At 53.9% G+C, this 21,532-nt stretch overlaps 2 protein-coding genes across 19 annotated transcripts in view; both read right to left on the reverse strand.

Moving 5' to 3' along the window:
• The window catches only part of MACF1 (microtubule actin crosslinking factor 1), a 120,691-nt gene that overhangs the window by 84,989 nt on the left and 14,170 nt on the right, over positions 1–21,532 (reverse strand). For all 18 annotated transcript variants that reach the window (XM_085305102.1, XM_085305108.1, XM_085305111.1 and 15 more), the window contains 30 exons: positions 18,028–18,194; positions 16,600–16,712; positions 16,383–16,489; positions 15,686–15,805; positions 15,491–15,586; positions 15,135–15,262; positions 14,928–15,021; positions 14,607–14,761; positions 14,209–14,485; positions 13,635–13,763; positions 13,258–13,335; positions 12,867–13,028; positions 12,111–12,215; positions 11,756–11,851; positions 11,219–11,344; positions 8,989–9,141; positions 8,343–8,497; positions 7,807–7,933; positions 7,183–7,366; positions 6,631–6,800; positions 5,995–6,173; positions 5,345–5,483; positions 4,661–4,854; positions 4,336–4,498; positions 3,532–3,615; positions 3,222–3,329; positions 2,483–2,581; positions 2,125–2,277; positions 1,795–1,883; positions 1,241–1,376 (listed from right to left, as the gene is read on the reverse strand). In XM_085305102.1, the coding sequence (XP_085161228.1) occupies positions 1,241–1,376; positions 1,795–1,883; positions 2,125–2,277; positions 2,483–2,581; positions 3,222–3,329; positions 3,532–3,615; positions 4,336–4,498; positions 4,661–4,854; positions 5,345–5,483; positions 5,995–6,173; positions 6,631–6,800; positions 7,183–7,366; positions 7,807–7,933; positions 8,343–8,497; positions 8,989–9,141; positions 11,219–11,344; positions 11,756–11,851; positions 12,111–12,215; positions 12,867–13,028; positions 13,258–13,335; positions 13,635–13,763; positions 14,209–14,485; positions 14,607–14,761; positions 14,928–15,021; positions 15,135–15,262; positions 15,491–15,586; positions 15,686–15,805; positions 16,383–16,489; positions 16,600–16,712; positions 18,028–18,194 (4,086 nt within the window). The remainder of the gene's footprint in view (positions 1–1,240; positions 1,377–1,794; positions 1,884–2,124; positions 2,278–2,482; positions 2,582–3,221; positions 3,330–3,531; positions 3,616–4,335; positions 4,499–4,660; positions 4,855–5,344; positions 5,484–5,994; positions 6,174–6,630; positions 6,801–7,182; positions 7,367–7,806; positions 7,934–8,342; positions 8,498–8,988; positions 9,142–11,218; positions 11,345–11,755; positions 11,852–12,110; positions 12,216–12,866; positions 13,029–13,257; positions 13,336–13,634; positions 13,764–14,208; positions 14,486–14,606; positions 14,762–14,927; positions 15,022–15,134; positions 15,263–15,490; positions 15,587–15,685; positions 15,806–16,382; positions 16,490–16,599; positions 16,713–18,027; positions 18,195–21,532) is intronic.
• Positions 20,137–21,532, reverse strand: part of LOC146595849 (uncharacterized) — a 2,010-nt gene continuing 614 nt past the window's right edge. Inside the window, exons 2-3 of the mRNA XM_085305112.1 lie at positions 20,851–21,528; positions 20,137–20,565 (exon numbers count right to left, since the gene is read on the reverse strand). Of these exons, the coding sequence (XP_085161238.1) occupies positions 20,137–20,565; positions 20,851–21,528 (1,107 nt within the window). The remainder of the gene's footprint in view (positions 20,566–20,850; positions 21,529–21,532) is intronic.

The following is a 21,532-nucleotide window of genomic DNA, read 5'->3' on the forward strand; positions in this document are numbered from 1 at the left end:
GAGAAAGGAAAAACCATCCTTTCCCCTGGCAGGCTTCTTTGGTTTCTTCCCTGGCAGCAGTGGAAGGAGCATCAGAGCTGTGAGGGTTGAGTTAAGGAGATCGCTGACACTCAGGTTGGTTTGCTCATTGGGGCCGTGTCATCACAAACTTTCTACTGCCAGCAAGAGTGCTAAAGGGACTTGTGATAGAGTTTACTGAATGGACACATCCAAAACTTGTTATTAAATCCAATTCTAAGAGCCATTATACTTTTAAGTGAAAGCTAGACATGCAGATTTCAGATAAATGTCATCCTCTGCCCTTGATTTAATAGAACAGGGCTTCACTCACTGACACAACAGCCAAAATCTGTGTCACACGTTCACATCTGAGTAGGCCATTGCTTCAGAGTACAGGGAGCCAGCAAGCAAACACACAAATATATCCATTGACACATGTATATACACTTAGATAACACATACACGTATATCTGGGAATGACTGAAGACAGCTAGCACCAATAAAAGAGGCAATAAGGATGCACTTTGGGTCCTTCCTACCCAACATGAGTGGAACAAGAAATGGAGACTGACAGGAGCACTGTTGGATGCGAATGAGGAATAGCCAGGGGTCAGCTACTAGCTCAGTGAAGGTCCCCCAGGTAGCTGAGGGCCTGTCGAGATAATGCAGTTGCTTTCCACTTGGCGAGCAGCTTCATTCAGTTGCATCTTAAATCTCTCACCAGACCACTGCCACTTACATGTGCATGGGTTAAAGAGATTGCACAGGCAAAAGGCCTTCTGCAGAAACCCACCTTCATGTGTCTTCTACAACATACAGGTCTGGGCAATCAAGCTCTTTCCATTCAAACTATTGAAAAGGCATTACTTGGAGGAGACCGATTTGCCAAGGATACGATTTGCAGGATAGAAATCTGTCTACATCATTACTCCTGATAYGAACAAGTCAACTCTTTCGCACAAGGCCCAACTCTATCATAAACACCACTGCAAAGGAGGCTCTCAGTGACCCGGAAGCAGCAGGTAAATGGCTTCTGCTTGGCCTCCAGTGACCATCCCAGCCCAGACCCCGTGGAGTGATGCACGGGACAGGACAGCAGGGAAGGTGATAACGTGCAATTAGGAAAGGCAATTGGCTGTGAGTGGCTGGTGGCCATGAGATACAACCAAGCAAAGCCTCTTTCACACCCTGAGGAATAACCTGTGGCTGAGTTGTTCCCAGAGCGTGCAGGGAACAGTACCTTGTGCTCTGTCTCCTGAGCCAGCTGGCTCTGGAGCTGCTGGAGCTGCTCAGTGGAATCACTGCAGAGTGCCTGGTAGGTCTCCTTCAGAGCGCTGATCTGAGCAGAAATCTGTTCCTTCTCCTGATGGGAAAGCCTGTGAGGTGAATAGGAAACCTTTTAGGGTAACTATACAAAACATCTCCAGCTCCACAGATTTAGCATGTTCTTCTCATGAAGAAAAAAGTCAGAACATGATGAGTCTCCTCTTCCCACAGCTCTACTTCGCACCCAGCTCAGCTACAAACAGTAAGGTTAATCGYGCTCAGCAAAGGCTGACTTGCATTATAACGATCAATCCATAAACATGAAAGGTTGGATCACTACTAACACGGGTTAAATTTGGCCCAACAAGATAAACAGGGTTCATGTTTCTTATCTACTATTGCAGATGAGAGAAACAGCCACTTTCATGTGCAACTGCTCACTATTTTCAATGGGAATCAGGCACTGGATTCCCAGGATACCAGTCCATCACTGCCTAATTCAAGGTAGTTTTCCTGAGTCATACTCACTTGTGGCTGTGTTTTGCCAGGAAGATTTGGGAAGTTTTGATGGCCTCAGAAACCTGCTCCTTCTTTGCAGCCAGCTCCTCATTCAGAGCCTGTTAGGAACAAGAAAGAAGCTAAATTCAGCTGTGGAAAAAGAACAGAACTTAAAGAAACTCCTTCACAATTGCCCCCACACAGCACTTCATAGAAAACATCAGAGCTTTCAACMATTAGAGTTCTAGGAAAGCTCATCTGGAAACAGTAGAATAGTACAGTTTTGTGGAATGATACAAAGAAGTCAGAGTATATGCAACATGCATGAATCAAGCTTGACAGAGCAGGCTCCTGACTTACCTGCTGCTCCGAGATTGATTTCTCAATGTCTCCAAGCTCCCTGCTCTTGGTAGAGRCAGTTCTGCCTTGCACACTCTGCCTCAAACTGGAAACCCAGCCCAGGAGCTCCTTCACCTTGTCCACATGCTCCTGCTTCTCTTCCTCCACTACTTTCTGTAAACAGAAGTGGGAGGAAGATAAGCACATCAAAGGGGTCCAGGATTTCCAAAGTCTCTTGGGAGCAGGACCTGAAATATGCTCTAACCGCGGAGCTGAGAGGTGGGAGGGCAGGTGTTAAAGGTGGAGCATCTTTGGGAGATGCTGGGAAAAGAGCCTGGACATTTCAGATAAAGAGTTCAGTTCTACGTAACAGCCATACCTCCTCTTCCTCCAACCGTCGCAGCGCATCGCTGATGTACTTCACGTGCTGCGTCGTTAATGTCACCAGAGCTGTATAGCGAGTCCGCAAATCCATGAACTGCAAGGGGAAGAGGAGGAAACAGAGTGCATTAGCCATAACCAGCCGACCTGGAGCTACGTACTTTACAGTACAGGACACGGCTACACCATCTCTCACTTGGAAAGATCCCCAGGCACCTCGCAGACCCAGTACAGCATCAATGAAACGCAGCAACTCTGGGGGGGAGGGTGGTGGCCACACACGGCATGCTGCACGACACCGGAGCGGGGGGCAATTCCCATCACGGACACTGGGGCAGGTGCTCAACTCTTACAGAAAAGGGCCACTGGGATCTTTGATATCCACACGGAGCAGACAGGACCGCAGTTTCTAAAGGTCTCATCTCAAAGATGCACACACAGGAATGCTGCATGGCGCTCTGTGTATTTACCTGGGGAGGCTGACGGGCTGAGCCGACCCCGCTGGGATTGAACCAGGGGTTCCCAGGAGTCCAGGTATTTCATACCTGGTGCTTAGAGCACTAAGCCATCCTCTCTGGCTATTGGAAAAAACAGCGAGGGTGGAAACTTTATTTATATAAAAGCGTTCAGCAAAAAGGAGCTCATTTCACAGAGAGGCTGCTCATCGGTTTGCTCAGGGAGAAGAAACCCCCTACATAATTCCTCCCCGGCAAGGCCGGGGGGCGATGGCCTCCTACCTCCTGCGTGATAGCATCCGAGGAAGAAAGCATGCGCCGGCGTTTCATGGGAGACTTCTGCTGTGATTCAACGAACGCCCTGTATGTCATGAGCTGCAACTCATAATCCTGGAAATGAAACCAAGGGTGGGGAGAAAGATTTTGTTGCTACTTCTTTAATGCTGGCACTCTTGAATCTCTAATTCAGGCTGGCTCTTTGCATGCAGAGCCGGATCTATGCTGCTCACACCAGGGAAGCCAAGAAAATGCAAAATGGGAACCACTCTGGGGCTGTTTCTGCCTGGCCCCAGGCTGAGGAAGTGGACCGTACCTTGACAGCAGCTGAGTATTGCTGAGAGAATTTCTGACACTGGTCCAATTTGGCTTGATTTTTCTCAATTTCTGCAGCCAAAGCCTTCAACAAAATTCGAAATAAAAACGGTTACCACAATGGCTGCCACAGGTCAAGCAGGCTGAATTTCAGCTCCCATCCCTTGCCTTTTTGTTAAAGTCTTTCTACTCCTCAATTTTTTAATGCAAGGCCCCATCTCCACCTCAAAMTACGAAGGGCTTATCCACTTCCTAGACACTCCTCAGTTCAGACCCACAGCCTCCTCCCCACTACGTTTCACTGCATGGAATAGTTTCTAYGCTGAGTTATCCGAATTTCTTACAAAGTTTCTCCACATCCCTAGGGCAGTTATCCTCAACTCTCACGGTGGTGTGAGGTGCCTTTGGGACCTCACTAGGAGCAGGCAACTAAATCATTCCCCCAGAGCCGCAGCTGCACCAGAAGCCTGCAGCAGAGTCAAATGCAAGTCAAAGTCTCCCATTCCCCAAGCTACAGCTTCAAATGCAAACCACCCTCCCCAGGCTAATGGGCTTGCCATGAGCTCCTGCAGCACCACAGGTGCCTGAGCAGCTATTGGCAGCTGCAAATTTTGGTTACTGCTCTGCTGGGAGGCACGCGAGCTGCTCAGCAGCAGATGAGCAGCTCTGTACAATTCTGCTCTTCCACAAGGCACTGCAGGCCTTAAAGCATTGATGTGTTCAAGCTCACAAAGATTTTAGTGAAAGAAAAGAAGTGACATATTCACTGCAGCAACTGCCTAGACTTCACAAGGCCCCGTCTTACGGTTTGCTGGCTCAGCTGCTCTGACAGCACCCTGCTGTCTTCCGCTTGTCCCAGTTTCATCAGTTCCTGCTGGGTGGTGATCTCCTCAATCCACCGGATTAGGGTGCTGTGGCACTGGCGGTAATCACTGAGCACCTCCTGGATGCTTTCCAGCTCTGTATGGCTGAAGGAAGAACCAYGATAAATAAGAAGAGAGTCAAATGCTGCATAAGCTGGCGACCAGTGGGCATCACATCTGGAAAAATACCACTACTAACAAGCCTGACCCAAGCTCTTAACTAAAACATAGAAGCAAATCCGTGAAAGGAGGAAGGGAGTATCTCACCGGGTCTCGATCTGTGTGCAGACTCTCTGCCAGCGATCCCACAGCTGGCTTCCCTTCTCCTGATAGCGCTCGAGGTCGATGCTGCGCTCTTGCCTCAGACGGTACAGCTGCTCTCCCACTACCTTAGCCTTTGCTATTTCCTCCTCCAACGTGGAGAACACAAAGCTTTTGTCCTTCACTTCGCTGAGCCATTGCTTCAACAAACAGCGAAAGAGATAGCTACAGTTTAATGCTATGGAAGCAGATGCACAGCTTCACTTTAAGGCTGCAATTCAAGCCAGAGATTCCCTCCCTCCCATAGTTTAAAAGCCTGAGAAGCCTCCCTCTCTCCCTAAGCTGTAAAGAACTGGTTYATTATAGACTTAGGAGATGCAAAATGGAGGGGTCCATGTTCCCAGCTTAGACCAAATCAGTTTGGTCCATTCCCTGCAAAACACACAGCTGCTACGATGCTCACATTTATCCGCCCTGCAAAAGAAAGCACAAGGCCAAGGCAGCTCTTCTATCATTCCCAAAGCAATAAGGAATTACACAAGGACCACCAAAACCTCCTGGAGGCTATCTAGGGGCAAAAGAAATGGAACACAATGCAAGYTCATCAGAGAAGACGAGCACCCTGTTTCACTGGCCTAAAACATCAGCCAGTTTCTCTGCTGCATACTTGGGAAAGCGAACAAGGCCAACCTGTAACGTCGTCCTGTGAGACAGAATAGCTGTCAGATCAGCTGGGACTGCCTCCTCTTGGCTCAGCTTAACTTCATATCCTTTGACCAGAGACTCTGCTCCTTGGGTATTACGAATAATAACATCMACCGTCTTTAACCTGGCAAATCAAAAAGAGGCAGCCCAATGACTTCCAACGTTTGGCAGAGATCCTCCTGACTCTGAAGCTGTTTGCCCCATATTCAATAGAGGGATGGATCCCAGCTACAATCCTGCGCAAGTTGTTCTGTTTGAGGGCCAGAAGAAAGGTCTTTTAACAAAATCAGGATGCTTGAGGAAGAACACAGCATAGCTTGCACATGTAACTACAAATGCCTCTAGCAAAGACCAAAGGGGAAAATGGAACCACATACAGACTCGGAATACCAGACTGGAAATCCTCAAAACACTTCTCCTGTTACCTTTAGTGTGTCATCAAGGCCCAAAAGTGCTAAGACACTTTGGCACCCAAATCCCACTGCCCTTACTTTTGCTGCCTCGATATTAACCATCTAAAGCAGGAGTACTTTGCTGGTTTTCTACAAAGCACTCTGTAAAGGAGGAATAGCTGCACACATGCAACGAGATAGATATAGAAAGGTATTTAGGACCAAAAGCATGTTCTGACTCACTTGTCCAGGTAGATGGAAGAGAGCCCGTTCATCTGATCCATCTTATTGACCACCAAGTCAAGTTCAGAACGCAAATGTGGGGTGCTGGACCCCGTTGGAGCTTTGTCAAGGAAACTGTAGCACCTTTCAGAAATGTGCCGCAGGTCAGATTTCAGCCGCTGGAGATCCTCCTGCATGCGCTATAGGGGGAAAGAGGAAAAACATCAAAGGAGAGTCCAAGTAGGCAGAGGCACTTTACACAAGGGATTTTTCCCAGCTAGCTGGAAGCCGAAAAGGTGACCTATTTCACTACTGTCAGCTCATAACAAGAAACAGAAATGTTTTGGTTCAGTTTTTTCCTAAAGTTCCAGCTTTGCTGCTGGAGGGATTGGTTCAGCTTCTGGTTCTTATCCCCTGGGAAGGCGAGGAGAAATGAGAGCCCACGTTGCTGAAAAGCACAAGGAGCTATAAAACCAGGAGTCAGTCATTGTCTTCTGACCCCAGAGCAGCATGCGCTGTCCCAGGGCAGAGAGGAACACTACGCAGAATTTACCCTAGAGAAGTTAATGCCATTTTAGGCACATGCAAAAGACCAGCAGTGACCACCTTCCTCCCCTGCTAGAAGGGCTCCTCTTCCTCACAGCTAGAAGGACTGACCTCCTGCTCTGCAATGCGGATGGTGTTTTCCTGGATAGTGTCACCATCTGCCCGGGTGCTGCTTGGGGACTGGATTCGGCTCACTAGTCTCTGCTCACACTCCTCCAGGCGCAGACGGATGTTCTTGAGCTCGGAGAGATACGTTCTGGCAGCAGTCTCATCCTTGTCTTCTGTTGAGTCACAGAAAAACAAAACACGGACCCACAGCCCCAGTGAGCGCCCGTCCCAGCTGGCACCCACTGGGAGCCTCGGCACCAGGCGTGGCACCACGCTGGCAACGAGGTACCCGGAGGTCTTCGCTCAAGTGAAAAATAAGTTAATCAAATCATCSTTTTTGAACACAGGGCACCTCATGTGACCAAGTCAGAGTTGCTTGTCTTAGAGCAACTCACAACCCTGCTGTGTCACACGGAGTCATACACGGCTCTGAAGAGCAGGACTGTGGCTGCCACATACGGCTTGTTAAGAAACTAAAATGAAAGCCATTTAATAGATTCTTTTCGTATTAGTTCCCACAGCTCCTGGTTAATCCATCAGCCCTTTGAAGCTCACCATTCTCCATAGACTCCAGCAGCTGCCGGATGTGTTCCTTGGAAGACTCAACTTCCTCCTCCAAGTGCAGCCGGTCGGATACAGAGAAGAGCTCCGAGTCGCGGCTGTCCTGCAGGAAGTCTTCGTAGTGCGCCTGGAGGTTCTTCAAGGCTTGCTGGCATTCCCCTTGCGCTAAGGATCTGAGCTGCAAGTGGAAAAGCAGTACATCTAACTGCTGGGAATGACTTCCTCCGTACCACCCGAAGCYGCTCTCACTTGGTTTAATGACCTTCATTTGCCAAGTGTATATTGTCTCTCTAGAGGTGAAAAGACAAGTTCCTTCCCCATTAGCCTTCATACCTCCCCCTCCAGCCTTGCTCACTGGCTAATGAAATACTACATTAAGTCCACAGTTGCTAATGGTTATTACAGTTCAGCAGCAAACTGCTGTTGCTCTGCAATCATTTTTGCGCTAAACTCCCAAGCTCAGGTTATCCCACTGTTCGGGGTGCCTAGGCCCCATTTTCTTGTCCTTGCAGTTTCTGGTCTTCCCTTTCACATTTCCTTTTGGCCTCTCCCACGTGAGGCAGCCTTGAGAATGTGGTGACGCAGCCTAGGAGGCAGGCAGAGAAGTTCATGTGGTACCTTCTCCATGTTGAAGCTTTGCACCAGGGTGATGTCCTTCCGCAAGTAGTTCCAGGAGATAAGGCTCTTCGTGTTCATGTGGAGCTGGTGCCAGAGAGCCATCACCTTCTGATACAGTTGCTCTACCCTGCAACAGGAAAGAGCAGATCCATCAGCCCCGGGATTTTATCTTTTGGAAGCTACTACAGCAGTTGCTCTGATGGAGTTTGCAGTAATACAACCATGAGGGATGTAATACAGTAATACAACCAGCCTGAATGACCTGTRCCACCAATTCCTGTTCCTTCACATTGACTCCTCTCCGCACAGACCCACTCCTCCCATTCCCACCCTCGTCTGCCTGCTCCTATGTCATGAAGTTACGCACCTCCAGCTCAACGTAGSCAAAACAGAGCCCTCCCAGGCACCCAAAAGGGCCTCAACAGGAATTCTGACCATGCTGATCACCCCTCCCCTGGGAAGCATGACGGCCCCATCACACGAGGGACCCTTCCAGCTCTGATTTCTGAGCAATGCAGCAGAGACCAGTGAGTTACCTGTTAGCCATCTCGATGGCCTCTTTGTTCGGAGGTGGGATCAGGAAGCACACAGAGGGCACCATGGCCTCATTGCCTGTGGGGCTGATCACCTTCCACTTGGTCCTCTGAGAGTTGTCTTCCAGCACACATTCATCGTTCCTGCAGATGGTGATCTGCAGGACACCGACAACAGAGCCCCATTAGAAACCAGCAGCAGTTCTGTATGCACCTGCCTGTGCTGCCAGCTCCCCTCGTAGGGGGCAAACCAGCTTCCAGATTACCTTTTTTTAAAAAAACAAAAMCCACCACCACCAAGGAAAACAAAGTATACTGCCAAGCAGCACAGCACACCCATGTCTCAGGAGAAAGGGACAAGGAAGTTAAAGCTGGCTACCACCCAGGCAGTTATTTGGCTGAAGATGATGAACCCCATCCTCCTTGAGGAAAGGCACTTTAATTCCTGCCCAGAATAAAGCTGAGATGCAGAAACTGTTCCAGGGAAAARAGCCACACTGTTTTTTCCTACTCATTCCTTCCCACTCCATTCCCACTTTTCCCTGACAGATACCAAAGAACTAGTCCAAAACGGTCCCGGGCACCTACCCCCTGCCTCATTTGTCCCGTCCCTTTCAAAGTCACATCAACACCCTGCCATCCTCCTCACCTCGATCTGCCGATAGTCGCAAACAGCCTTGATTGGGATCGTGCTCTTCACAGGGTGCTCCGGGTTCCTGGGTCTGAGCTGCACAATGGTTTTGGACCGTCCCACCAGGCTGGCAACGGAGCTCTTTGACTGAATAAGCTGCTCCTTCTCGTCCTGGCAGAAAGAAGGGCAAAGCCCAGGTTGCTCGAGGAAGAGAGGGGGGAAGAGACATCTTGGACATCTTGGCACCCCCCCCCACCCCGAAGCGAGTCTTCAGGAGCTATGCTGGGACCTCGACAGCTGAACAAACATGTTAGGAGGATCCCAATGGGAAGAAGGGGTCAGGAAGGAAGGAAGGAAAGAAGGGAGAACTGATTTTAAACCAGGGCTGGGACCCCTCCACTACTATTCTCACGCCCCTGCAAAGCTGCATGCACAACATTGGCTCTTTTGCTGTTAGGACAAGRAAATACTGTCTTTGAAAAGGAAAGAAAGAGAACGCAGCATACACCAAAATTAAAGTCACAGTAGGTTTAAGTGGCAAAGAGCAGGACAAGCCCTAACCAAAAGCCAGGGATTTTTARTTGCTTGGTGGAGAGGCCACAAAAGCATGCTGCCCTTTCTAAAGCAAAGGATGAAGGCATGTTTAAACCCATGTTTGGAATGGAGGTACGATGAGTCAAGCGGATAAAACATCTCAGGAGAAGTGGCTAGTGGTGGTGTGATCACACAGGTCTCTGGAGTAAAACGCTGCATAATGAAGTCCCACAAGTGCCCGCTGGGTCCAGTGATGGGAGGACCCTGGGGGATCGATCTCCAAAGCTTCCTTGAAACAATCTCCAGCCATGGAGGGACAGGGACGTGTGCGGATCACAACACCAGCAGCTCATGGGACTAGTCACAGCTCAGCCCATTTGGGCTGCAACAGTTTGAAAAGGATCCCAGAAAAATGTTCTCCATCATGCTTTGATCTCTCAGACCGTAAAGGGTTGGTTAGTGTACTAAGAATAGTGGAGGATAAATTATTTAATGGCAAAAAAAAAAAAAGAATAAATGATTAAATAAACTACCTGTGCCTGTCCCACGGAGCATGATTGAAAGAAATACAACTTTAACTCATTAGATAAGAAAGAGTAATATAGCTTAGATCAGGGCAGTTGCCCCAATCCTGAGATTGTGGCCACTCTCCTACTGCCCAGCCTGAGCCCTCCCCATCCCAGATGCCGCATGCCAGGTTTGTGATGCCCATCATGAACACCGAGTAACAGCATCCCAATTTCACCGTGGACGTGCTGGAAATCAGCGGCGTCTACTAGAAACAAAGTGGCTACCTGACTTCACAGCCTCCAATTTAACCTCCTTGACCTTTCACGAGAGGCTCAGCAGTTAAACCACAAACCAAATCCTCTCCTACCCCCAGTTTCAAGCACTATCTGATGCTTTGCATCTCTTTTTTATTTTTTATTTTTTTTGTCAGGCCAGTCTGGACAATGAGGTTACAGCTGTGTGTCTGCTCTCTTGGTGGCCACGCTTGGGGACCAGAGCTGCCTCAGTCCTGGCCACYGCACGCCGGCAGCCTGCCCCAGCCGTCTCGCCCTCCTCCCCGAGGACACAGCACRACAGACTGACACCGGATTTGGTCTGGACAGGCGTTTCTCTCCAGCCCACTGCACTCTTAGCGAGCACCAGCTAGAGAGGGGAAACGTAACACAAGTGTCACACGGGCGCCACGTGGCACCTCCACCGACAGCACAAAACCACCTCCAAACAGCTACAGACAGAAACGGCTCGACAGATACCAATGGGGAAGAACCAGCTCGGGGGTCTTACTTTTCTATATTATCGAAAGGAGCCTCTAGCTATAATCTTGCCAGGACAGTATATGCTGCTTGCTCTTTACCAAGACAATACAGAAAAAYTGTGGCAAGTGCAGCTAAACACGAATGCCCTGCCGCAGACACCGATCATCTGCTGCAACGCCCAAAATCCAGCTAGCACAGGCAACACGCACGATGGTGCAACAGAGGCCACACACAACCTGCACCACACAGCTGTGTACAAACACACACTGGAAAGCAAAAGCTSTTCTGGGATGGGGAGACAAAACACATTACGTGAAATTACATCACTGCAACAGTAAGAACGTGCCCTGTTTTCCATAGAAAGCAAGAAGGCCCCGAGCAACACTGCTGGACTGGAGCAAGCATTCAAYGTGCTGCCTACAGGGTGACAGGGATTGCAGAAAACCCACCATGGAGTCCTGGAGCAGGTCCTCCAGCCGGGTCAGGCTTGTGTTGTGGTCACACGAATACTTCCGTTTGATGGAGTCCTGCAGGCTCCGCAGGTAGGTCTCCGACTCCCGAGCATCGCTGAAGAACTGCAAGGCCAAAAAGCATCACAGGAATCGGCACCACTCAACCAAGGGMTCAACAGACTGTGCTGCAAGAGGCCACCCAAAAATCTCCACAAGCAGCTAACTGCCACTGGCATGGCCTCAGCACTGCGAGAGCAGCAAGCACCCCGGGAGGACCCCAGAGTTGTACGAAAGCTGATCCTCTTGCCTAAGTGAGATATCCCCAGATAAGAGGCAAAAAGAAAAGAGAGAAGTCAAAATAAAGCAGTCCTGTTGAGCACTGCAAATCTCTCCTTCCCTCTCGCACAAGAAGAAAGCACTATATGAAGYTTGAGCATCAGGACCCAGCTGATGCTGTATCGCAGTCCTGGCACGCAGCAGCTTTCTGCTCTCCTGGTGCAGACCRGGGAGATTCGGGTCGCCCCTCCCGCGTACCTGGAAATAGGCAGCGTTCTCCTTCACGTGCTGCTCCACGCACAAGCAGAGCTGCTTAATCCACTGCCACTGAGTCTGCACGGCAGCACTGTAGGCCTGGGAAACACACACACCAAACAACAGTGATGAGTAATGAGCATTTACGCATCAGGAGGGTCACAGGCAGGACACAGCTACAGTCGGTGAGATGTACATACATGGGCAGGAGCCTGAACCGGCACATGCCAGAGGCTGCTGCAGGCATAAATTTGCTCTCTCCCCTGCAAGTTTCCCCTGCTACGTTTCAGAAGATTTGCTGTCGCTTGACTCATGGGGCTCCTGCTGGAGCTCCTCTGCTCTGCCATTGCCCACTCACCTCTACGGTTTGTTTGGCTGGGTGATTCTCCAGGGACAGGAGCTCTGCTGTATCTTGGAGGGACCGGAAGATGTCCTGCTTCTCTTCCAGCTCCATCGTCAGCTCCTAAGTAATGGACACAAGCAAAGTCCTTGGCTATCAGGAGCAGTCTGCATCCAACGAATGAAACTAGCAGTGTGGGAAAGGCAACCTATGGTCACCCCATCCCATTGGGCGTTCCAGCTAATACCAGCAGATCTCAGAGAAACCAGCCTGGCTTGGGAGCATCACAGCCATTCCCCATCCATCAGAATTCCTCATCTGCACCAAACACTCACATGGGGCAGATTTACAACAGATACGGGAAACTCCTCTGGAACCTCCTCAATTCCAAGCATTGCAAGTGTGGAATGACTGTCATTTATTTATACTGCTTTAAAGAGTAATCAATTTTCTTCTTTATCCCAGACTTTTTTTTTTCCTCCCCCTACTTAAGGATGCCTTTAGTTCTAAGCAGTGCTAAAAATGCCTTTTGACTGAAACTCAGTTGAACTGACCCTCCTTTGCACTTTCAGCTCTAGGGAGAGCTGCTTCATCAGCATGCATTCGTGAGCTACAACTTTGGTGACTCAGAGGGGAACATCAAACTTCTGGGGACTTTTGCAAGTTTATCAGTAGATGAAGGTCCCAGAGCAGTTTAAAAGCTGCAGCAGTGCAGCCAGAAGAGCACGTGTCCCACCAGCCCTGCTCAGGGGGCCCCTGTGCACTGGCACTCACTGAGAAATAGTTCCTCTTGGCTGCAATATTAGGGTTGTTGTCACTCCAGTCGTACGCCAGTTCCTCTTCCTCCTTCTCATTCAACCAAATCAGCTCAGCAGTGGCTCGAGACACAAACCCGTGCAAGCTCTGGAGATGTCTCAGGCGGAAGCTCGAAGTTTCCTGAACACAAGAAAGTGACTCATCCCTTGTGTGAGTTCTCAGAGCAGGGGCTGAGCCCCAAAAATGGAGAGCATCATGACTCTTCTTCCCTGCTCTGATGATGACTGGTTTCTTCTCCCACCCTCCCCAGCCACAGAGCAGGGATGTTCAGGACCCAAACAGCAGGGATGGACCATGCACTCCCCTGCAGTGGCAGAAGGTGCTACCAGCGTGCACAAAGCCCACTCACCATCAGCTTGCAGTACTGTGTTTCCAGCTTGCCAAGTGTCTCTGTATAGCTAGCACGGAAATTCTGAGACATTTTACCCTGAAGAATGAAAACGCTCCTGTTAATCAACATAAACCAGCATCCTTTGAAACCCCATCTCTAAACCTTTCTCCCCAGCTCTCCACAAGCAAGTAAGGCAGAGAGGATGGCTCAGGGCAGCAGCCTCTTGTACCAAATCAGCACCAATTCCCAAGCTCTAGTCTTAAAAAATACCTGCTTCCCAGATACCTTTACCTGTAAAAGCTGACCTCCCGACCCCTGACCTTCTAAATGCCACCAATGTCGCTTTCCAAACATGCTGGGCTGTGGGTAGTGCCACCCTCCCCGTATCACCATACCTCGTACATCCGGGCCTCCTTTACGCTGGAGCCCAGGTCCTCCACACTGGTGTGGATGTGCCGCTGGGTCTCCAGCTGGGACTCCACACTTGGCAGGTCACTCCCCCACTCTGCCCGCTCCAGCCTCATCTGAAACAGGCCAAGAGGTCTAAGTCAGCACTCCCCTTTCTGCAGGAGCCTATCTAAAAGGACATGAGGGCAAAGAAACCTCCTAGGTCACTGCAGAGGCAGCAAGTACCAAGCCAGCCCTGRTAGAAAGTCCTAAATCAGTGTTCAAACACTGAATGATTTCAGAGGCAGCTCACCCAGGCCTTACATCCAGATAAGACCAAAGGGCTCATTGGACCAGTACARTTTTGTGTGCACCTTTGAAAGGTGCCAGTGAAGAGTAGGATCACAAGAGAGAAAACCCAACTCAAGCCAAAAGCATCAATGCTTTCCAGAAACTCTGAGCCATCAAAACAATTCCTATTCACAGATAGAGACAGGGAAAAAAAGCACAGATCATTTTCAATTTTACCCTTTGGTGTAGTCTGGGGAGCAACTAAGCTCCCAGCAGAGAGCCTGGACTCACCTGCATTTCTTCCACCCATGCCAGCAGCTCATACACAAATCGGAGACTGCCCTCGTCTTCAGAAGAGGAGATGGCCACCAGCTCCGCCCTGGTCATGGGCTTCCGGAACCAGGAGGTAGACGAGGTGTGCAGCCCTTTGGTCAGTGACTCGCCCTTCAAGTGTGTCGTGCTCAGCATGGAGGTGGGTACCAGCTCCAGGGTGGAGAAGTGGCCTTTCCTGTACAGGTTAGTGCACTCGAGTCTCAGTGTCACCAGCTCGTCTTGCAGTCGCATGATCCTGGAAGAGCAAACCAGGCATGTGTAAAAAGCCCAACATAGCTGGKGCAGAGGAGCCCCGTGCAGAAGACTCTGACCACACTTCTCCAGCCATAGGCCGTCTCGGACACAGCCATGCTCACCTGAACACCAGCTCCTCCAGTTGATAGTAATTCTCATCCCGAAGGATCTGCACATCCACCTGTAGCTGGCGGATGAGCCCCTCACACTCCTGCAGATACATGACGACGTCGGACTCGTACTGCACCGGCTGTCCAGACTCCAGGTGAGCAGCGTCCTGCACCAAGACAAATGAGAATGAAAGCTGGGTCCCCTCTGGCCCATGCAGATGAGCAGAGAGATYGGGATGGTTTCCCAGCATCGATTTTAAGGCCAAAAGGACTCCGTAACCCTCAAGCTTCACTAAAATCAGGAGGGGGGGAAAATACCACTCCACCACTCACAGCTTGCAGTGTGTTCTTTGCAAGAGTGAGTTTTTCTTCACAGCTCAGAGCACCATTCTGGATTTTGTTAGCGATTTGTAGCAGTAGTTCCAGCCTGCAATGGCAGAGGGAAAGAGTGTGAGAGAAAGGCTTTGAGCGTTTCCTGCAGCCAGGGCAGCAGGGGATGTCCCAGCAGGGAGCTTTGCCTGCTACAAGCAGAGCACCAACCTCTCCACTGCTGGCCGTAGGAGTTTCTCACGCTCCAGCATCTCTATGATCAGCTTGCCCCACTCCTCCTCTACGTCATTGGGGTGGTAACCCTGGGGCAACTTAATGCGGCCAAACTCAATCCATACCTGGAAAAAAACAGCAACAGAATGGCATTTCATACCTAGCTGGCAAAGAAAGTGGGGCTATGAGGCAACAGCACTGCCTCATGTAGCATGCTACATGCAAGATAATTTACCCCGAGGGTTATTTCCACTTCTCTATTCCAAAACAAACCTAAACTGAGCACACTTAAATCTTGCTAAAAGCATAACACTCCCAGCTACACGCCTCTGTGAGGCTGAGATGATACTTACCTCTAAGAGTTTGTAGAGCTCCTCTATCCTTCCTTTCTCCTGCTCTTTCGCTGGGATTTCAGTTTCTTTGAAGTGTACGTATTGATTATAAAGTGCCTAGAATGAGAAAGCCTGCATCAGAGATTGGCCTGGGGAAAAACGCCGCGTGGCTGTCGGAGCTGAGCGTCGTGCCACCCTCCTCGCTCCAGGACCTACCTTGAGTTCTACAGGGTTCTGGGGGAAGGATTTATCCGACATGAGTATCGTGTGCTGCTTGATCCATGAGATAAGAGACTCCACTCGGTTCTGGTATTCGAGCCACCTTGAATCCACTTCCTGGGAGGCAAGAGAGACCTCGTAAAGCACTGCCAGCGGGGAGGACTCCACAAGGGGAGAGGCAGAGCCTGGCCTCAGCGGGTCCCCAGGCACAGCAAGAAGTGACCTGACACTGCATGGTTACAGCTGTGCTCATCGTGAAGCGCAGCGGCTGCAACAGGGWCTGGCAGCCTGGGTCCCCTCGCCACGACGCCATCTCACAGGTACAGAATGGGAAAGGGGGGACTCTYCCTGCAAGCTGCTCTGCAGAAGCCAGTCCGGCGCCGTGAAGGTGCCGCCCGAGCCTTCCTGAGAGCTCAGAGCCCAGCGCGTAGCTGAAACACTTCCCCCAGGCGCGGAGGACGCCGCGACCCTACTGGCACACGGGCAGTTTAAAAGGGCAGACGCACTAATGGGGAAGCTCCTTCCTTCCCTCGAGCCTGCTCCGCTCAGCAGCCATCTGTTACGACTGAAACGGAAACCTCCAAACCCTCCTCCTGAGGGATACAGCGAGCAGATGCCTCCCAAGCCACTGCTCCAGGTGGCCACGGATCAGTCTCCCAAACAGTTCGAGTGCAAAAAAAGCAGCAATGCTTACAATAGCACTGATCCCTTCTCCTCCCTCAGGGACTTTGGGAAAGGCATCGTAAATCGAAGACACGTAAGTTATTACAGACTTCTCATCCGGAGACGGGACGTCCACATCTGGAAGGGGACAGAGAAGCACAGTAAGGCAGAGGAATACCAGCAAGCGGAGAGGTCAAACTTCCCCAGCAGGAGCCGTTTTTGCCTGCTGGATCTGGCCAACCTCTCACCTTCTGCATCCAACAGCCGAGTGACCCCCAGCCGCTCCGCAATCTCAAAGGCCTGCTCCAGGTTCTCTCGGTTGCTCTGTATTTGCACCCTCTCCATGTCCACCAGATCTGGCCTGCAAGACACAMGCCAGAGTCCCGATGGAGGTGCTGGCAAACGGCACAAGGTGCCCGGGGTGGAGCGGGCGGGGACGGGCACCGCTGACCCCAAAGGCTGCGCCTCGGCTCGCTCCGAGGCCCCGTCCCAGGCTGGCAATGCTCCGAGGGGAGCTGGGCTGCGCTGCCAGGAAGGGGAAGAAGCAGGCAGGTCTCCTAAAGAGCTGGGAAAGGAGTTCTCCCTTGTCCTCAGTCCTGAAGCAAGCGTGAGGGATAAGGCAGCTTTTTACGAAGCCCTGGAGAGGATCCTGCTCCAGGCACCCAGGAGGCAAACCTGCAAACCAGCACCCTGCACGAGCCYGGGGCAGGAGGGCTGCTCAGGCTATGCAGAAAAGCCTCTTGCTTTATACTTCCCCAGGACTCCCCCCTTCCAGCGTGGTCTGCATCCAGTGAACAAGGCTGGGGCTCRTGAGATGGCCCCTTGAGGGGGGTACACAAAACACCAACGCTGAACCAGGGTGCTTACATCTCTCCAGAGAGCTTGGCAGACCCCATTTTGGGTAGAAGAGCYGAGGGGACAAGACAGACACGTGTCCTGCTAGCMGCGCGTGACGCCGAGCACRAGCAAAGCGCAAAGAGGAAYGCRGGCGAGCAGAGCAGAGCCAGGGAAACCGCAGCCTCGCCGGCACGTCTCTGCACACGCGGCCGCCCGGCGAGGTCTGCTCCCCRCCCCGCGCCACCTCTCCTCCCTGCCAACAGCAGCCTTCTGCTCCCCTCGCCGCTGAAGCCTGCCTGCTGGCCCGGGGCTGGCCAGAGGCTAGCTGCGAAGCGTGAAGTCCCCGTGGCCAAGCAGCTGGGGAGAGAARCGAGCTGCCGAGCTCCGTCCCCAGCCCCGACGCACCGCTAGCGCTGAGCAAACGGAAGGAGTGTGGTGCCGTGCTGTCTCCCCCACGGAGCTGCGAGAGGCTTCAGCGCTGCTCGGAGCGACCCTTGGCTGAGAGCGTTACGTGCTGCTATTCACCGACAGCAGAACGGGAACCAGTAACGCTTAAAACACTGCAGCACCCTAGTTTAAATGCTTTTCTGCTTCCATCACTAAAGAGGGTTTTTCTTGTGACCTGACATATTCACTGCTTTTTCTGAGCACTCACCCAGCAACTRCCCAGCAGAGGAGCGGCCGGGGAAAGAGACGTTGCTCCTCGCAACCTCACCCACTATTAGCACGTCCAAGCACTCCAGACTACCACCAAATCCAGAGGTGCGAAGGGACCCCRGGAGGTCTCCAAGCCCATCCTCCCACCCAGGCGATGCTCTCCGCTGCTCCCTTCTGCCTACCTGTATCTGTGGATGAGGGCATTGAACATCTTCCCATCGCTCCAGCACGAGGAGAAGTTGGTGCACTTCACTCCAATGTAACCTGCCGTCACCTTCTGTGTCCACAGGAGCAGCTTCTCCTTGGCCGACATATCCCCCGACTCTCCGCTGATGTAGATATCGGAGATCTGTAAGGGTGCAGCATAGCCATGGGGTGACTYAGGAGAAGGAAAGAAGCCACCGGGCACATCTGATCTCTATAGACACGTGCTACGCATGCTGCTGGGGAACGAGGAGACGCTTGGGGCTCCTGGGGACACCTGGGAGCCTCGTGTTAAGCCTCCAGGACAAGGATTACTGACCGAGGAGGGCATTAGGCAGACAGGGCACCCCTGGCCGGCCCTGCTCCTAGGTGCTACAACACAGATACGCCGAAGGGACATCAGGCAACCCCCAGGAAATGCCGCGAGGAAATGTCTCCTCGCTACGTGCAAAAGGAGACCCTACGGCCAGGGGGCTCGGAAACGGACCGCCGGCCGCACAGCAGAGCGTCGCGGTGCCGACGCGCTGCGCGACCCGGGCCGGCTGAGGGGGCCCCAGAAGGGGCCGCGAAGGAGACGCGGCTCGGCCCTCGTCCTACTGCTCGAGGAGGAAGAGCGGTGGGAAGAGGGTTGCCACGTCCCCCCCTCCRCCTCGCCGTGCCCGGCAGGGCGGGCGCCGCGGGGTGCCCGGGTTCGGTGACCCAGTTTCCCGACAAAAGCGATCCACAGTCGCAGATCCCTTTGGATAAATACCCGGGACCGGCTGCGAATCCCGGGCTCGCACGTGACAAAACGCACGTGTCTCCGCACGCCAGGATATTTCTGATTGACGCAGCTTTCTCCTCTCCCCTCGCCTCCCCACCAGCTCCCCAATTAGTGCAATTACCTCCCCTTCGTTAAGGGGCGGACAGAAGGGAGGGTCCGAGCCGCACGTACTCCCGCAGCGGAGGCGGGACGCCAGCGGCATGCCAACCCACTTACGTGCCGGCTGCTTCCCTCGCCTGCCGGCGCTGCCGGGAGAGGGGCAGCCAGGGCCCAGCCCTACTCGCTACCRCGCCGGGGCTCCTCAAAGACCCCTCCGCGCTCCTTCCCCTAGCCCTTAAAATACCCCATTGCTTTATTTCCTGTAAGACAAGAGCTCGAGAAACCTTCAGCTGCATCCTGGCTCTTGCTACAGCTCGGTGAGGATGCTGGTGCCGACCGGCAGCCCAGCACAGATCCCCCCATTGCAGGCAAAAAAAAAAAAAAGGCAAAAAAAAAAAGGCACCTGCCGGATTAAAGACCAACCGCTGCCGCCTCCCTCCTCCCCGGCGCCTGGGGAAGGCTCCGCCGAAGCACGCGGCGAGGAGCCGCGTAATTGGTATGCTGCGGCTCGCCTCCCTCCCCGGCGCCCGATACGCTCATCACACACAAAACTGCTCTTTGTCAGCCGCAGCCGCGCAGCCGGCGCTGCCGTTAACTCTTCCCGGCCCAGGGCGAGGGTCTGCTCCCGGCAGGGCGGACGAGACGCTCCGGCAGAGCCGCGCGGGGCCGCGCTCGGCGCCGCGAGCGAGCGGGATGCGCCCGACGCGCCTCGCGGGCTCCGCGTCACTCAACGGCCGGGCCCTTCCCCGCGAGCCGGTTCGCACAAGACCCTCGTGGGGACCAGCTTCCAGAGGCGCCGGATGCGGCACCGGCTCCACCCTCCTTTCTGCTCGCGTGTGTCTTGTGTCAGGACAAAGATTTAGGGAGGCACCAGCGAGAGGAGAGAGCACCAGCTCGCGGGAGCTCGCGCCGACCCCTTCCGAAGCTTGGCGAGACCAAGCAACCAGTGGCTGGAAGCCGACGTCCAAAACGTGGCTGYGACACCAGCCCCAAGTCACGGCTCCTCACGGCCGCAGGCTCTTCCCGGCTCTCCAAACGCTCGACCTGCTTCTTCCCGGGGACGAAGAACCCGGCCAAACTCAAGCGGCATCTGATGAGAGCTGCCAAGGGACCCCCAAACAGCAGTGTCTCCTCTCGGCCGACCCCACAGCCCAAGGCAGCAAGCCTTCCTCCTCCTCTTGGAGGGCCCTTCCTCCTCCTCTTGGAGACTAGCATCACACCCTCCTCAGAAGAGGCGAACGACCCATTTTCTCTTCCAAGCGACTCTTGGCTGTATTTCACCTGTATCATTAAAAGCATCTTTGAACCAGTCCAGCAATCCGCTGCAGGAAAGAGGGACGGCCTCGGCTCCCCAGCCCGGGAACGGAGGTGGCACCCGACTTGGAGCTCGGCAGGGCGCCTGGAAAACTTGCTCTGCTCGGAGCTGATGACGGTTTCTGGTTTGCTCGCCCGCCGCGTCTCTGCTGGGCCAGGAGAGAGGGGAGGGCGCAGCCAGGGGACGCTCCTCGCTCCCCACCTTGGCGCTGCCCCGTCTCTGCCCCCTTCGCCCAGCCCCAGGGGCAGAGTGCGGGGGGGAGATGATGCCCCCAGGGCGCGTCAGACCGCGGCGAGACGGCACGTGCCGCGGCAGCTCCGAAAGCACCCGGACCAGCGGCTGCAGCGAGCGCACGGGCCGTGGCAAAGGCGCAGCTTCACCCGGAGCAGCAGCAGCTGCCCGTTCCTGCGGCTCCGGCCGCGGGAGCTCCCAGGCGCCGGAGAGCCAAAGGGTCCCTGCCTTGCCCGATGTCCCCAGGCTGCGTGCACGCGACCCCGGAGCGGCGGCAGAGACCGTTCCTCCCGGAGGGCAGACAGCCACCTCCCCGGGAAACGCGAGGGTCCGCGCCGAGCCCCTCCCGCCTCCCGCTCCCAAAAGGGGGTTAGCGTAAACGCGGCCACTGACCCTTCCTGCAGCCGTCCCCGCGCGCCCCCTCCGAGCCACGTCCTCCGCCTTGCCGGGGTGCGCGAGAGCCGCCGAGGCGCCGCCGGGCCCAGCGCCCGCCGCCGGCCGCCGCGCCGGGTCGCTGCCGTACCCCGAGGAGCACGGGGCCGTGCCGAAGGAGGACCCGCTCGGGGACGCCAGCGGCTTCGCGCCGCCCCGGGCCCACGCGCCGTCGTCCCCCGCTCCGGCAGCGGGCTCGGSCCCCGAGGACGGCAATCGCGCGAGGCCGCGGCTTTCCAGCTGCTCCACCATGGGCGACGGCGTGGACAGCTCCGAAACGGTGCCCGGCTCGGCGGCGGAGCTGGTCCGCGCGGCACTTGAACTTTCCTCCTTGCTTTCTTCCCTCTCCCGGGTCCCTGGGGGCTCCTCCCTGGTGCCGGAGCAGAGTCCCGCCGCCGGGCTCCCGCTGCCGCGGGCCGCCGTCCCGCCGGGCACCGGCAGCAGCACGGCCCTGCTGCTGCCGGGGCCGGTGCGCTGCAGCTGCACGAGCCGGCTCACCGCCTTCTCGCAGTGCCTCTCGGCCGGGTTATCCAGCAGGCGGGCGACGACGGTCAGGCCCTCCTCCGGGGAATCGCCCGCCGGCCCGGCCCGCGCCTCCGGCACCAGCCGAGCTTTCTGGAGCTCCCCCTGGAACCGCTCCTTC

The sequence above is a fragment of the Rhea americana genome, unplaced genomic scaffold (assembly GCF_003343005.1).
Source record: "Rhea americana isolate MKP2758 unplaced genomic scaffold, rheAme1 scaffold_215, whole genome shotgun sequence".
Lineage (NCBI taxonomy): Eukaryota > Metazoa > Chordata > Aves > Rheiformes > Rheidae > Rhea > Rhea americana.